The sequence below is a fragment of the Bradysia coprophila genome (genome assembly GCF_014529535.1).
Source record: "Bradysia coprophila strain Holo2 chromosome IV unlocalized genomic scaffold, BU_Bcop_v1 contig_5, whole genome shotgun sequence".
NCBI lineage: Eukaryota > Metazoa > Arthropoda > Insecta > Diptera > Sciaridae > Bradysia > Bradysia coprophila.
Window position 1 is genome coordinate 6,988,244 of NW_023503374.1, and position 14,767 is coordinate 7,003,010.

The 14,767-nt window shown below is 32.7% G+C and overlaps 1 protein-coding gene across 9 annotated transcripts in view; it reads right to left on the reverse strand.

Annotated features, from left to right (window-relative positions):
• Positions 1-14,767, reverse strand: part of LOC119071871 (patronin) — a 53,168-nt gene that overhangs the window by 25,511 nt on the left and 12,890 nt on the right. For all 9 annotated transcript variants that reach the window (XM_037176935.1, XM_037176938.1, XM_037176942.1 and 6 more), the window contains exons 2-7: positions 3,617-3,928; positions 3,436-3,524; positions 3,207-3,339; positions 2,994-3,143; positions 2,833-2,933; positions 1,548-1,651 (exon numbers count right to left, since the gene is read on the reverse strand). In XM_037176935.1, coding sequence (XP_037032830.1) covers positions 1,548-1,651; positions 2,833-2,933; positions 2,994-3,143; positions 3,207-3,339; positions 3,436-3,524; positions 3,617-3,928 — 889 coding nt within the window. The remainder of the gene's footprint in view (positions 1-1,547; positions 1,652-2,832; positions 2,934-2,993; positions 3,144-3,206; positions 3,340-3,435; positions 3,525-3,616; positions 3,929-14,767) is intronic.

Here is a 14,767-nt window from a genome sequence, read left to right on the forward strand (position 1 = left end):
CGAAATGCCCTCTAAAACAGTGGAGACATAAACGTGAGATGAATTCTCATTGGAGTAGGTAAAATTGGGACTAACTATTCGGATGAAAGAATCAAAAATGCTGTGAATTTTAAGCGAATTTCGGTTGTAAGAAGTGTGCTTATGGACTGTAAAACAAATGTAATTTTATCGAAAACTGAGAAAAATTTGCGGAAACGAATGGGAGCATAAAAATGTTTTTAATTTAAAATGGAAATGGTGCAATTATTGCTCGTCTATGATGTGGACCGAGTGATAGACATACTTTCCTCAAAAGAACACGGTTCGAAGCCTGATAAAAAGGAGGTTAGCTCTAACGAGGCTTGTACCTCAGCCGTCATACACTGTAGAAAATCCAAATTGGTGTGAAAATGAAGCCATTGGTGCAGGAGCTAGATGAAGAATGTAATTTGAAGATACAGTTTTCCCAGAAGGCTCAAACTTTAGAAATTAAAATTGTCGGCTACGACAGCCCTTTCCATCGAAATTTCATTCTAAAATTAGGGTAAATGCATTCAGAGCCGGTCTCGCTTTACATATAAAAAAAAGATCGGCTGACGTAGCCTTCATTTTAATACCAATTTGGATTTTATACGATGTGATGGGCTAGACATTCAGTTCGTATTGGTTAGTGTAATAATATGAAGGAAATTATATGCACCATCGGTCTGTTAAAATTGCCAATGAATTTATTGAATGATTTCTATCGATGTGCCGATCATCAATAATTTTCTAAAAGTCAGGGATGATTCAGAACAACCGATACAAATGATAAGAATATCCACAAGCACACCAATATTACGTTTGTGACGAGAGTAATATTATATTTTTGATATGTCGATAATGAAGCGCAAAAGACTACTATAGTGATAATGTCACCAGAAACTCACCTGAAACATTATCATTCCCAATATCACTTGGAAGATCTTAAAAACGATTTATGTTACACACAATATTGCTAGGTCTTCTTCATAATTAAATAAAATTTCTTTTCTTTTTTCTGGTTTGTTTGATTTGGAAATGAAAAAAAAGAAACGAAAATAACAAAAACCGAAAATTAAAATTATTCATTAACGAATCGGAGTCAATGTATATATAAACGTGTGTACAAGTCAATTTCATCAACAAAAATTCGTTTAGATTATTCGAAATAGACACCAAGATGAAAATAGCATAGTCATGTTTCCTTTTGTAATGAAAACAAAATAGAAATACAAATTTTAACGAAATAAAGTACTGTACTCCATACACCAAACATTCAATATAATAATCGGTCAACTTAAGTTAAAAGCAAACTAAAAATAAAGAATTCTTAAGGCTCAGTACAATTACAGCTTTTTTTCATAAAATCGGAAATTATAAACCTAAACGGTCGTTCTTATTCGTGTCATCATAACCATCACCATATTTCGATTATTTTATAAATTATGAAAATAATTACACGTTTTCACGTCTAAGTTGAATATTTTGAGTATAAATGTAAGAGTATTTTTAGGAAATGCCTCTAAAAACGAAAGATTTATATTTACCTGTCGATTGGTCCATCCCGGGATAACAAACACACTTTGTTGGATGAATTTCGAATAAATTAAAAAAATCTGCTAACAGCACTACGAGATTTTGCTTCATAGACCTGATAATGAGAAAGGAAAGAATAGAAAATTAAACAAAAAATTAAGTCAAAATAAATTAGAAGAAAATGTGTATGTGACTGTGTGACCGATAGGCCGTGTGAAACATATTATTTTGACTTGAAATTCATTTCAAAATATTTATTCTAGAAAAAAAGACGTTGTGTTTACTCATTACACAATACACGGCGTATAGTATTGTCATCGTATATTGTCACATAATCCACGCTGAATATTGATGAGTGACACACATTTTAAATAGCGATCGATTTCTCACATCTTTGTGAAACTTTTTTCTCGTCAGAATTTAGAAGAACAAATGTACAAACAGAGAATCGGAACTGTACTTTCAGCGAATATCTAATTTATGTCGTTGGGGATTAGGAAGACTTGACTGTACTCATACTGCAGAAGGTCATTAGTACGTAAATGATCTGTGGTGAGAACATTCATATAAATTAATCGGGATACGTGAAGCCCGGAATGTCATGGGGCAATAAGAGAAACCGTATGTCTTTTGGGAATTTGGTTGAAAATTTTGATGAGGTGCGAGATATTACTAATGATCAAATCCTTGTGCTGTTCTGTTCAAAAAAGCTTCTTTCAATTTATTTGCAAGTCGTAAATGAATTACTAATGATGACGATTATTTGTCTATAAAGCTAGGTGTAGGTTACTAGGTGTAGCCCACCGTAGTGTGTACTGCAATCTTAAAAATTTAAAAAAGATACTTCTTCATTGAGCTCCAATAGTTGTAAGTTGACGATTTGAGCACTAATGTTCTGAGCTATAATAACTAACTGGTCACAAGGGTACTCTCGTAAAGAAACCACCCTTAATCTTATGTAAAACCGAATAGTAGTTATCATTAATAATGTCTAAAACCTCATTCAAGCTTGACCAAAATTTTTAAATTTTTCAATTTTTTTGCCATGTTTTTTACATCTAACATGAAATTGTTCCGAAACAATATACGCTCGTAAAGTACTCGAACTTAGCATTCCATTGAACCTACAGTCATACATGTCTTGCCTTGCGTTCGCTTATATTGCAAATTCAAACTAACGAAGTCAAAGAATTCTTTTCACACACTCGACGATACCATAAACAAAAGAAGTAGCAGATTTATGGCCGGGCATTCATAAAATCAAAATTTAAAAGACAATTCCAAAAATCAACTTACCCTCTCATGTATGTGATGTCTTGCGGGGTCATATGAAACACTGAATATGGCAAATGTTTTTGAGAAAAATTACTAACTAGTAGTACATTGTAAATGGAATCCTATTGAACGAATTAATTGTTATTGGGTTATTGAGTGTAAAAACGAATCGAACGAATTACCTCCACGGTTGGCAAATAATTAACTCTAACTGTAGTCCAAGGAACAACTTTGGGGCAATAATATGCAATTAAGAATGCTAGACAAACACCATCGCACAAATCACGATAATCACGCACAGGTGGAACATCCGGCGATTGAAGACGTACACCCTGAGGAAGATAAATTTACGAATGATTCAAAGAGATAGCAAAGAGAATTTGCCCAAAACCTACATTTTCATCCGTCGCTCCAGATTCGATTTCCTGGTCAATACGCTTTTTTAATGCGGCACATGCATGCGAAACCCAATAGAGCAACGATGACTCATGATGCTGACTGTCTTTCGGTAATGCACCGCCCGATATTCTGTAAAAAGTTTTTTTTAATGAAATTGAAATTAATTCATTTCCTCCATCCGGTCCGGTAAGAACGCAAAATTTGAATCAAAACGAAATTAATTACCGTCCAATTGCTGAAGACACACGTTCGCTGGCAGCCACTTCTTTCGCGTATAAAATCATAAGCGCTTCTATCACAGACATATGGGCATTCTACGTAGAATGGAAAGACCGAATCAGATTTATAAATTGTTTGAGAAATCAAAAAAATCGTAAAAAAATGGTAAATTCAACACAGCACGTACAATTCTTAATGGATTCGTTTGAATTAACACCGTCTCAGTCAGCGGCTGCTCGGTTGCTTCGCCAAGCGGAACACCTTTCCTCGTAAGTGTTTGCAATATTGACCAGTGATTAAGACTTTGGTAATTTGGATCCGAATACAGATTCGATAGTGTTTGGCAGTAGAGCGATGCATTTCCTAAGCCGACAACAATTTGCGGTTTCAAATGTTCCTGGCCTTCGTGATCACGATAAAATGGTTCTTTAAGATTATCGGGCACACGATTGTTGAATGCTTTCGATAAGATCCATTTGACTGAAGCTCGCTGTCGTGCCTGCAAGAGATAAATGTTTTTTGTTGTTTATTTATTTGTGTAAAATTGGTTAACCGGCAAGCAATACACAATGTTGTGTTTATTTGTAAAACATGAATTATACAAATGTAAATGGAGTCATTATGTCTTTACGAACAGTAAACTAAACAATGAAGTGAGGCTAGGCTCATTTGAAGGTACTTGACTGTTTCTATGTTAACTCTTTGAGAGTCAACTGGACAGCCATACACATGATTTCGTTTTAAAAAGTAATGTGTCGTTGATTTCATTCGGACGCAGAAAGAAAATTGTTGAACGGTGACGGCAATGAAAGGAAAAAGTAAATATGCAAGAAATTTTTTAATTTGATTAATGTTGAAAAGAAATTTTTTCTCTATGCGGTTGATTGATTGCATGGTGCTCACTCTGGGATTAACATAAAATTTGTTTTCCGAAAATTCTTTTTTCGAAATTCTAAGTGTTTTACGTATTCCATGCGTGTAACATTCCGGCGATTTATTTATTTTCTTTGGTGGAGATATTTGAAATGCTCGTACCCAGTAATTATTATTGAAAAGTGCTTTCCAGCAAAGATTTCAAAACAAACGCACAATCTTCTACAACGCACATTTCTTCTGAAAATAAATTTAAAAAATATCTAAAACATATAGGCTGTGCGTAGCACCGCAAACACTTAAAATAACTGCTAAATAGCGAAAATCTAATTGTCACTTTCAGCAGCATCTTCTTTGCTAAAGTTTGACAAAATACATTCGTTACGTTACGATGCATTCGAACATCCATCGGACTTATACGTGATTAATTATTCAAATTAGTTTTCATAAATTTTCTTTGACTACAAGAAAGTGTTAGAATTACAAGAGTCCAATCTCTTCGTTTCCATTTTTTATGGTTTAATCACATTGCATGAAGAACTTATTTAGTAGCGATAGCAGTAGTAAACAGTAGAGATGTTGAACTGTTTGCGCTTAGCAATTATTTTCAATAGGAACAGTTCAATTGCAACAGTTTATATAACAACCATTTCCGTGAGAGTTACACTGACAAAAAAGTTTCGAAAAACTCAGCTGTTGCAGGTAACTTTGTCTCCAGGTAATCTACAATAGCTGCCACAGACGTAGCGCCCCATACAAAAAATACAGCTGCGACAGATAATATAGATTACCTGGAGACAAAGTTCCCTGCTTCAGATGAGTTTTTCGAAACTTTTTTGTCAGTGTACGATCTATCGAAAGCAACCTCTGCACGCCTGCACGAATTATTCCAGTTAGTTATTACCTGACGCTCTGATTCAGAAAAAATATTGAAAATTGAACTGGCGAAGAAAACGTTATCACTAATTAGCAGGCACTAATTTTGATAAAATTTTTTGAGAAAATAGAAAAAATTGAGAAAAATTGGAAAAATTGAGAAAAATTGAAAAAATTGAGAAAATTTGAAAAAATTGAGAAAAATTGAAAAAATTGAAAAAAATAGGAAAACATTTGGAAATTTGGCAAATAATTTAAAACGCGAGCATTCAACATGAGGATTCATAACAGATGCACACGACAACGATAGAAAATAAAAGATGAACCCTAGCAGTGTTTCCATTTTATAGCCAAGTTTAAGTTTAAAAAGATGAAGTAGCAGATTTTGGATCAAATGTTTTAAACAAGAGCAGTAGTAGATTTACTTATTAATTACACTGTGACAAGCCTCGCGACTTCGCAAGGTTGACACAGTAATATCATGTATTTCACTTAGTTTTAAGATTATAAAATGGAATTAATTTCGAAAAATCTTAATCAGACAACATGAAATTTACATTTACTGCAATTAAAGAGACACTGCACTGCCACGGCACATTAAAAGTGTACTTTGATACGTAAATACATAAATAGACCTCAAAAGAAATAATTAAAAAGATAAAACTTTCATGTTCCACAAATATAATATACGAAAGTTCATTGACTCGAAAGCATAAAGTATCACGAAACTACACCTATCGCACCCAATCGAAACGAACATACTATTCTTATCAAACTTCTCCAAATCGTCGAGATAAACTTGGGGACAGACTACTATCATTAAAAAAAACGTGAATTGAATTTCCACTTAATTTGATTTTGATTCGAAAATGATAATTTCTTGAAATCACTAGCCTCATTTCGGAATTCTCGTTTCTATGAAATTAATTCCAATTTTTTTTTTATTAGATTTTGTTGAATAGCAAAATCTGAAAACATCTTCGCAGTCAGGTTTATGACAACAGACATAAATTCCAATATTGACTTTTTTTCGCATCTTCATCTGCAAACATCTAATGAGCGTGAAAAAAAATCACTTAACAAGTTCTCATGGTCAACCACTTTTTGATCGTTAACTTTGACGCTGCGAAAATGTTCACTATTTAACGCTCAAATAATCTTTTACTAAATCGACCAATTAGATATGAATTTCAGTTATAAAAAAGTCAATTTTAATAATTCAGTTTTTTCATTCCTCTAAATCAGGAATCCCATCATTTACCACACATGTTCGACACACAATAACACTAATCTGTTTTGTTTTTCCTAATGCTGCTTTTATCTGAAGCACACAAGAAGTCGTTTAGCTGAGCAATATAAAGTTATGTCATTTTCATTATAATAACCGTCGCCTTAATCGTGAATATTTATGACATATTATAATGCAAACACACATATGGTTTATGTTTGCTGGATGTACGTTGTTTGTGGTGCTATTGCGTCGCGGTGTGGCCTAGTTCATTCATAAAAAAAATTTACTCTATGAAGAGATGAGAATTTAAAAATCTATACGATGCACCCACGCACACAACAACCAGGTGCTCATATAAAACATACATTGTTGGTCGCTGTTGCAACACTCAGCATTCAACGGAAAAATAATATTTTTGTTAGTCGGTAGCACTCTAAGATGTTTGTGAGTTTTTGTAAGCGAACACCACTGCAGTTATTGTGGAATTTTCACCTTTTTTTAGACAAATGAATTTGAAACTGGTATGCCTACAGTAAAATTTAAAATAAGAAACGAATGTGGTGTTTTCATTGTGTATATTTATCTTATGAACCTTTTACTTTTACGTGTGATCTGGAATGGAAAACAATAAACCGAAATTTAAATTTCATTTGCGCTTAAATATATGCACCGATCTTAATTGGTATTGATTTAATTCACAAAATTTCATTAAATTAATAAAAATTAATGACATGCCTCAACCTTAACCTGCATATAATATACCATTCATACGATAATGAGAATAGAGTGTCACAGAATCCTTAATCAAAATGGATTGAGTTTTAAATGATTGACACTAAATCCCTAAGTGTTTCAATAAAAAAAGAAAACCAACGTAATATATTCAACGATCAACCACGCAATACATTCGTTATTGACTATACTACGAGCTAAATAAATTACTCAGCTTAACCTCCAATTAACCTGCACTCGAGTAAAGAAATGGCAAATTGTACCTAAATTGACGGAGTAAAATTTATTTCTAAATAATTTTCTTATTTACCGAATACAGCACAGTCGTTTCATTCCAAATGGAAATTATATTCCACTTCAGATGATGACTAACGAAATGTACAATTTTCTTCCATGCAATCAAAAAAGATGAAACGGAAATAGCCTCACTCGCATTAAGAGTTTTGTTTAAATTTAACTTTGGTTTCAGTTTGACGGTTTAGTGTTTTTTAGCACAACCAGTCAGAACCTCACAGATGCTGTCTGTTTTTAGAATTACCACAATTTTAACACTTTTCAGTTATAAAATTTATGTAATTAGGCTTTCACTAATTTATTGAACGAGAAATTCATAATCATAAGCATTACAACGTGCAAATAACACTTAGAATGCTCGTTAAAAATATCAATTATCAATTTGTAAAATTGATTCTAATTTCTCACTCAGATACATTCGAGATTATGTTTTTAAAATGTGAAGTAACATTCCGAGTCTGATTAGGTGATGAAAAATGTTGTATATACAGAATTTCGTTTTTGATTTACTCTGTAATTGATTCGATCTTTAAATACCGGAAGTTAGGCTCTGGTATTCGTTTTAATGTTCTATCTATTTATGGAGTCGATTTAAGAAAAAAAAACATTTATGTTTAGTGTACCAGGGACAGAATATAAAAAAAGACAGGAGACGATAATTTGTCTTAAGAGTAGTCAATGATTTCTCAACCTTTCAGAGACGGAGAGCATGCACATCTTCATTTATGCTAAGAATTTGGTTTATTGTTTGATGCAAAATGATTTACTGTATAAAACCACAAACAGATCATCGCTTATTTTAGTCGTACTGTCGATTACAGATATGACTGAAAACTTAACCGTATAACCCAATCCAATAATAAATGGGTAATTTAAGCCAGACATCCTATTCGCTTTGTGTCTTCTTTTTATTTTTTGCAACTCTCGGGACTGTCATATGAAATTCGTAAACAGGTTCGTTTCACTTTATTATTTAATAAATGTTCTTACTCGAATGACCATGAAATTAGCATACCATCGAGCTCAGAAACTGGAATTTTTGTTCTTTTGACTTTCTTTTTCGTTAATCGAATTCCAATTGGTTCTTCACAATTAAGGCCATTAATAAAGCGGTTACCCATGTGTTATCAACAACTACGACAACAAAAAAGTGTTGAGGTCTGGCTAGTGTTCTCTTATTATAACAACATGTTTCGCAAAACAATTGAAGTAAAAGATTTTGTATCAAGCACAAGGCCTTACTTTAACAGAAGAAGTACTAGATTTACTGATTCTGATACGATTTCTGTTTGTAAAATATAGTAAAACAAACGACTTCAACGACTGTAACGAAAACGAATCGATTAATTACTTTTTGCAGAGATAATTTCGTATTCCATCTGGGCTGACGAATAATACAATATTAATATCGCGAAACCAATATGGAAATTCTGCAGAAATATTTCATTAATAAAATTGAATTTGTGTACAAAGCCACAAACATTTTTTTCCTTCAAATAATGTCAACCGACCATATGGTCGATACGGCGAATTATAAATTATTTGGATTTTACAAGTGAAAAAAAAATCGTTTCACAGTTGCTTACCAACATAAAAAAACATAAAAAATGATAATCTTACTTGATGAGTATTGTTAACTGCCACTGTCGGCATTTCATAGACTGTTTTCATACTCCATCCCAAATTTGGTATACTGCCAATGCTCAAAACCGAATTTAAAACCATATTTTGGTCAGTTTTATTTTCGCTTTGATGAATACACAAGAAGAAAAAACGAATGGCTTTTTTACATCAAAAAACTATCACCGTTGTCGTAAAACATTTCATTCAAAACAATTTCGATGGAAATAACTTCTTGTCTCGCAGTTCATTTCGCATTATTCACAAATAATTTGAATATTTTCGGTCCTTTATCTTCAATAAAAGTTTAAAACGCGGAATTCATGTACGACGTACGTCTTCCCTGAACGCTATAAGACGCCTGGCTAAATCATTGAATTTTGTTGAATTATTATTACTGTATTGATTTCCTCTTTTGTACATTTCAAGTACAGTGCAATAAATTGGATTTATAACCGCATAACTTCCAACGTTCATTACACACTCATATCTATTAGATTCTCAAGTTAAAATGTGAAGTTTTGTTTCGCAAAAAATGGCAAAAATATGCCTGCCAGATTATTATTCAGTGAAGAATATTTATTCAGCTAAAATTCAAATGTCTAAGCAAATGTGTTACATCATACCACTAGATAATGTATAATGGTGTTTCGAGTTAAGTGGAGGTAATTGGATTTTGAGATAATGCTTGAGCTTGAGCATATGGCAGAATTTATAGGAAAAAAGTCGGATTTATTTGAATAGTTTTATTATTCAGACCTTACCGGTACATACAGCAAGAACGAATGGAATTTTTGAATGTTTTATGCAAAAAAACAGCGAAAAAGAATAAATTATGGAAAAATATGAAATCATGAATTGAGATTCGTGCGTGCAACGCAACGTACACAGTAAGCTCAATAATTTGAGACGAAAAAGACAAGGAATTTTCATGAAATTCTTTGTTGGTTTTTGTATTCAATTATCATTGAGTGAGCTTATACCTGTTGACGTCACTAGAAGAAAATCAATTCTTTGGTTCATTTCGAGCCGAATGCAAGGGTTGCCATAACGAGTTTTTCATACTTGTGGCCAGAAAATGTTTTATTTTCGGGCTTGCTAAAAACAGAACCAGATTTTCGCATTTTCCGATGGCAAACATAAAAAGCACTGTACTGTCTCTCTGTACGTGTTCAAAGTGTCGGTTATAGGGCAATTCGCTGAACTGTCAACTTGGGACACTTGGTAAGAGGATCTAACTCGACACAAATGTTTTGTTCTTGTCAAGTTAGATTTTTCTTAGAAAAATACTAAGTCTCCCAGAAATAGGTAGCTCGCCAAGGGATCTGTAGTCTCACACAAAAAATATTCCAGCGAGACCGTGCTTTCGTGTTTTTCAAAGGTAATGATATGAGATCCGTCACTTTCTCTTCTAGTACTTCGGTGAAGGATGCAAATATTTGCGAAGCAAACTCTTTTTATCACCTCGTAATCTCAAGTAATTGACAATGTCAAGCATACTCGCAGCATGTCATTTATTATTTCTAAAAAACGCATTATCTCAAAAATTACTTGCAATTTACTTGATACATAAGAAATATAAATAATTGTCAGACATTAAGGTAATACGCAAGATATGCTCGTATGTAAACTGCTGTACGGTGACCCATTTTTTGCTTGGCTTTGATCTAACTGGAGTGATTAAATCTGAATGTATGAATCTATTCGTGCCGCACAGAAATTAGAGCTAATTGAAGAACGTTCGTTTTAGATCAAAGATAGGATTTTATGTAATTATTGAAAGACGTTAGATTTCACAATATTTTGGTCGGACACGTAAATAAGAAACGAGTGAAAAAAAAAGTTTAGTTTTAATTTGATCAGTTAATTAACGCAGTCGCACATTAAACCTGATTAAAATTGAAATACGTTTCCAACAGATACATGATCGTAGGCGTCGTATAATTTAAATTTATTTTAAGGTTATCCGAATCAACTCATTTATAATTTCCAAACACTATAATGCACTATGCGTTTCAAAAACGAGATTTGATTTTTCGTTTTGAATTCTATTTTGAATTTAATTCAATTTTTGTTAGTTCATTAAGAACGGGGCAACTCTCTCATTTACTTAAAATACAACATTAACGCAGCATATCATTTTCAACGTGAACTGTAACCTTTCGGAACACAAAATTTATTACGAAGAACACGCGTTGAAGTCGTTTTACATAAATTTTGCTGGTATAACCGTAGCATTTGCCATTGCAGGTCAATAACCAGTAAGAAATTTCACACCACTTGATTTTTGAAAAACACTTTTCCCTTTCCAAGTAATTTGTAGTCTTACAATTTACTTTGCACTGTAATCCCAGAGACAGTTGAAAAAGTTAATTCTGTTTGAACTGCAACACAATTCACATAAATCAAGTTTAACCGAAAAAAAAACAAATTTCACTTTCAATCGAATTTCCCTATAATGGAAAGACACGGAAAGTCAATATTTTACAAACTGTTTTTCAAATAGATTGCTCAAAGCTTCGACTCTATGTTGTTATAACCGACCGATTGGTAGGTTTTTTTTCGTATTTAAATCGTATGGCGCGCGCTATTTTACCTCCAACTATCTGGTTAGGAGTGCAGATACATACTAATGTTAAACAACACTCAGCAATATTATCTGAAAAAACGGTCGTGCATACACTTGAGAAGGTTGGTTAATCTGTCTTCAAAGTATATGGTTGGATTGGAATTGAGTATATTTAATATAACGAACAAGAGAATCGTATATGAATTTATAGTAAAGGAAAATAAAAACTTTAAAATACGAACTTGTGTACTTGAATTGTAATCGAAATAAATTATTTTTTTCTTTTTATTATTATTTTCAAATGGAGTATAGAGACTTGATTGACTATTATACGTTACAGTATTGTGGCTAAAACTATTATATTATTGTGGAATGTAACAGTTTAACTTATTAACGTACTTATATAAACATAAGCCAAGAGATGAATCTTAAATTTTTACATTTTATTCAGAATGCTGCACAGCCATACAACCATCAGTGTAATATTAAACGAAGAAAAGAGAAGTTTTTCAGTTCGCTGTAAGATGGTTGTTGTTATGTGAGTGATTTAATTACAGCCGTTTTCATGATATGAAGAGAAAAAAATTTTATCTGAATGAAATTGTTATTAAGATAAAAATAAAAATTTGCATCGATGATTTTTCCATGGATGGATGGTTTTCTAGAGCTATAGCTGCAAGAGGTTTGTAAGAAATGATGAATCGTATTGATGGAATATCTCAGAATATATGAACCACGATGTGAACGTATTATTATTTGCAAAGAAAAAGATTAATCGGAAAGCTACAGTTTTCTGTTAGATACGAAGCCGTCAGTTAAAGCATGCGAAGTCAAAATGTTGATTCAGCGCACGGCACGAGAGCAGGTATATGAGATAAATGAAATTTATGGTCGATTCAATATCCGAAAAAGGTCTGAGAATTTGAACCGTGCGTGATCTGTTTTGTTATTAAATTTCATTAATCAGGCAATGGTAATGAATCCGAGTGAAAAGAAATTGACTTTTGACTATTAGTTCATGATGGAAAGTATTTTTTGAATGAGTACATCAAAAGGAATGAATGGTTGTGATGGTTTGATGGTCAAGGCGATTTTACAAGGTTTTTTAGGGAACATTTTCTAAATAAATCTGTGTTTGAAGCAAATATAATTTGTTATCAACAGATACGACAAAACAATAATTGAGCACAACCAAGTGTTCGGTTTTAAAGTAAAAAGTTTGTTAAAACTAATGAAGTAACATCTCTTGAATATATTTAGATCAAATGAAGTACTAGATTGGATAATTCTATTTATTAACGATCAGGTCTTCGCAACCGTGAGAGAGCATTTATGGGAAAAATCATGCAAAAATATTGTCGTTAAAGCTTCTTCGCATTTGTTAAACGTTACTGATAAATTGATTCACCATGAAGTATTCATTGAACTTAGATTTTCAAACCTAGAAAACGTTTAAAACTTCCTGAACATCACTCATGTTCATTACTTAAAGTCAAAGACACTACATATCTCCCTGTGCAATCTACCTCAATTAAGCCGAAGAGGTTTTGTCACTCGTTACATGTCGCTATAAATTATATCGCCGTAAATTATCTACTTGATTATAGAGAAGTGCTAAGCATTATACGCCAACGATTAAACATGATGTTCGTTTCACTATTCACTTTACTCAGTTCGAAGACTTATTATCACCTACTGAAATCGTTATACTATATATCATACATTCTCGATCATCTCTCACATTAATCATTTTGCTATCCGCTACTGAAGAGGTAACAAAGGTATTAATTACAGTACCTGTGAATTACAAGTGACGATGAGAATTTTGTGTTTGAGTGGTATTAGTGGTTGAATTGGCAATTAAGAAAATGGTTAAGACTGGAAGACCCCTAGGCCGTAGTATCATCAGCAGCTACCTCTTTAAGTTATTGGATATAGTTTCATCCTATCATTAAAAGAGTAAGTAAAAAGAAATAAATTAGAAAGTTTCTAAAGATCAATCTGACGATTTATAGTCCGTCTTCATTAGCGCGACGTGTATAGGCAATAATTCTTTACTGCACAAAATCGCCCGAATCATACAGACATTTCATAGCATAATCGAAACCAGATCAAAACGAATACCATCGGATTAATTGCTTTTTATTGGAACCGAATGCATCAGTAGGTAGACTTTTGAAATTATCATCACGGTTGTTTTACAGAGACGCAGTCGAGTACAATTGTTCAGGAATTAAATCGTAACGAATCGATTAGTTGTGGCTTGGTGAACGCAGTGGAGTTTATATATTGAGATCATTTAATCTGTTCGAGCTGTACTCTCGTCGGTCAAGAATTCTTTCCTCTGTTATATAAAGCTCATCGTTTCAAGGTTAACAATCTTCCACAATTAGGTAAAAAAAATGGTTGAACTTCTGTAATTTACGAAAACTGAACATGGTAATAACAAATATAATTAACATTAGTGTGTATACTGTTCCATCCACATCATCAATCATTGAAACGCAACATAAGAGAAAAATCGTATTCACGGTCGATCTACAAAAGAATTAATAAAATAGCAAAAATGTTGGGCAAACATTTTTGCGTTTAACTTAAGAATTAACATCGTAAACAATTTTCAGCAAACCGACGAGTACGTAAACATATATAGATAGATGTATACCGACCGACTAAACATCATCAGTGATCGCGAAACACTTGTGATGTGATGGTAGGTACCGAGTTTGTATTATAGTGTACAAAAGTAACGACAAAATTCAAAGAATAATCTGATCGTGTCTGATAAATGTAAATAGCAAAAGCAAAGTTTCTCCGACGAAAATATTTATTTCTGCGTTTTTAAATTAAAATATGAGCAACGAACACACCCACAGGTTCATGTTAAAAACATTTTTTTTCTTATTTAATAATTTCATAAAAGTTAATGTTATGGACGGCGGACATATGGTTGAGGCCTGGCATTGTGCATATATATAAGGTGTATAGCTTCATAAGTGGATAAATGTATTTCAATGAGTTATATTTACAAAATTATTACTTAATGTTTTGGTAAATAGGAAATTGACAGATAATTTAACGAAAAGTAAATTGGTTTGTGGAAGTGCAGATGAAGGATTTTGAATAAGTTTTTTTTGTGGAAC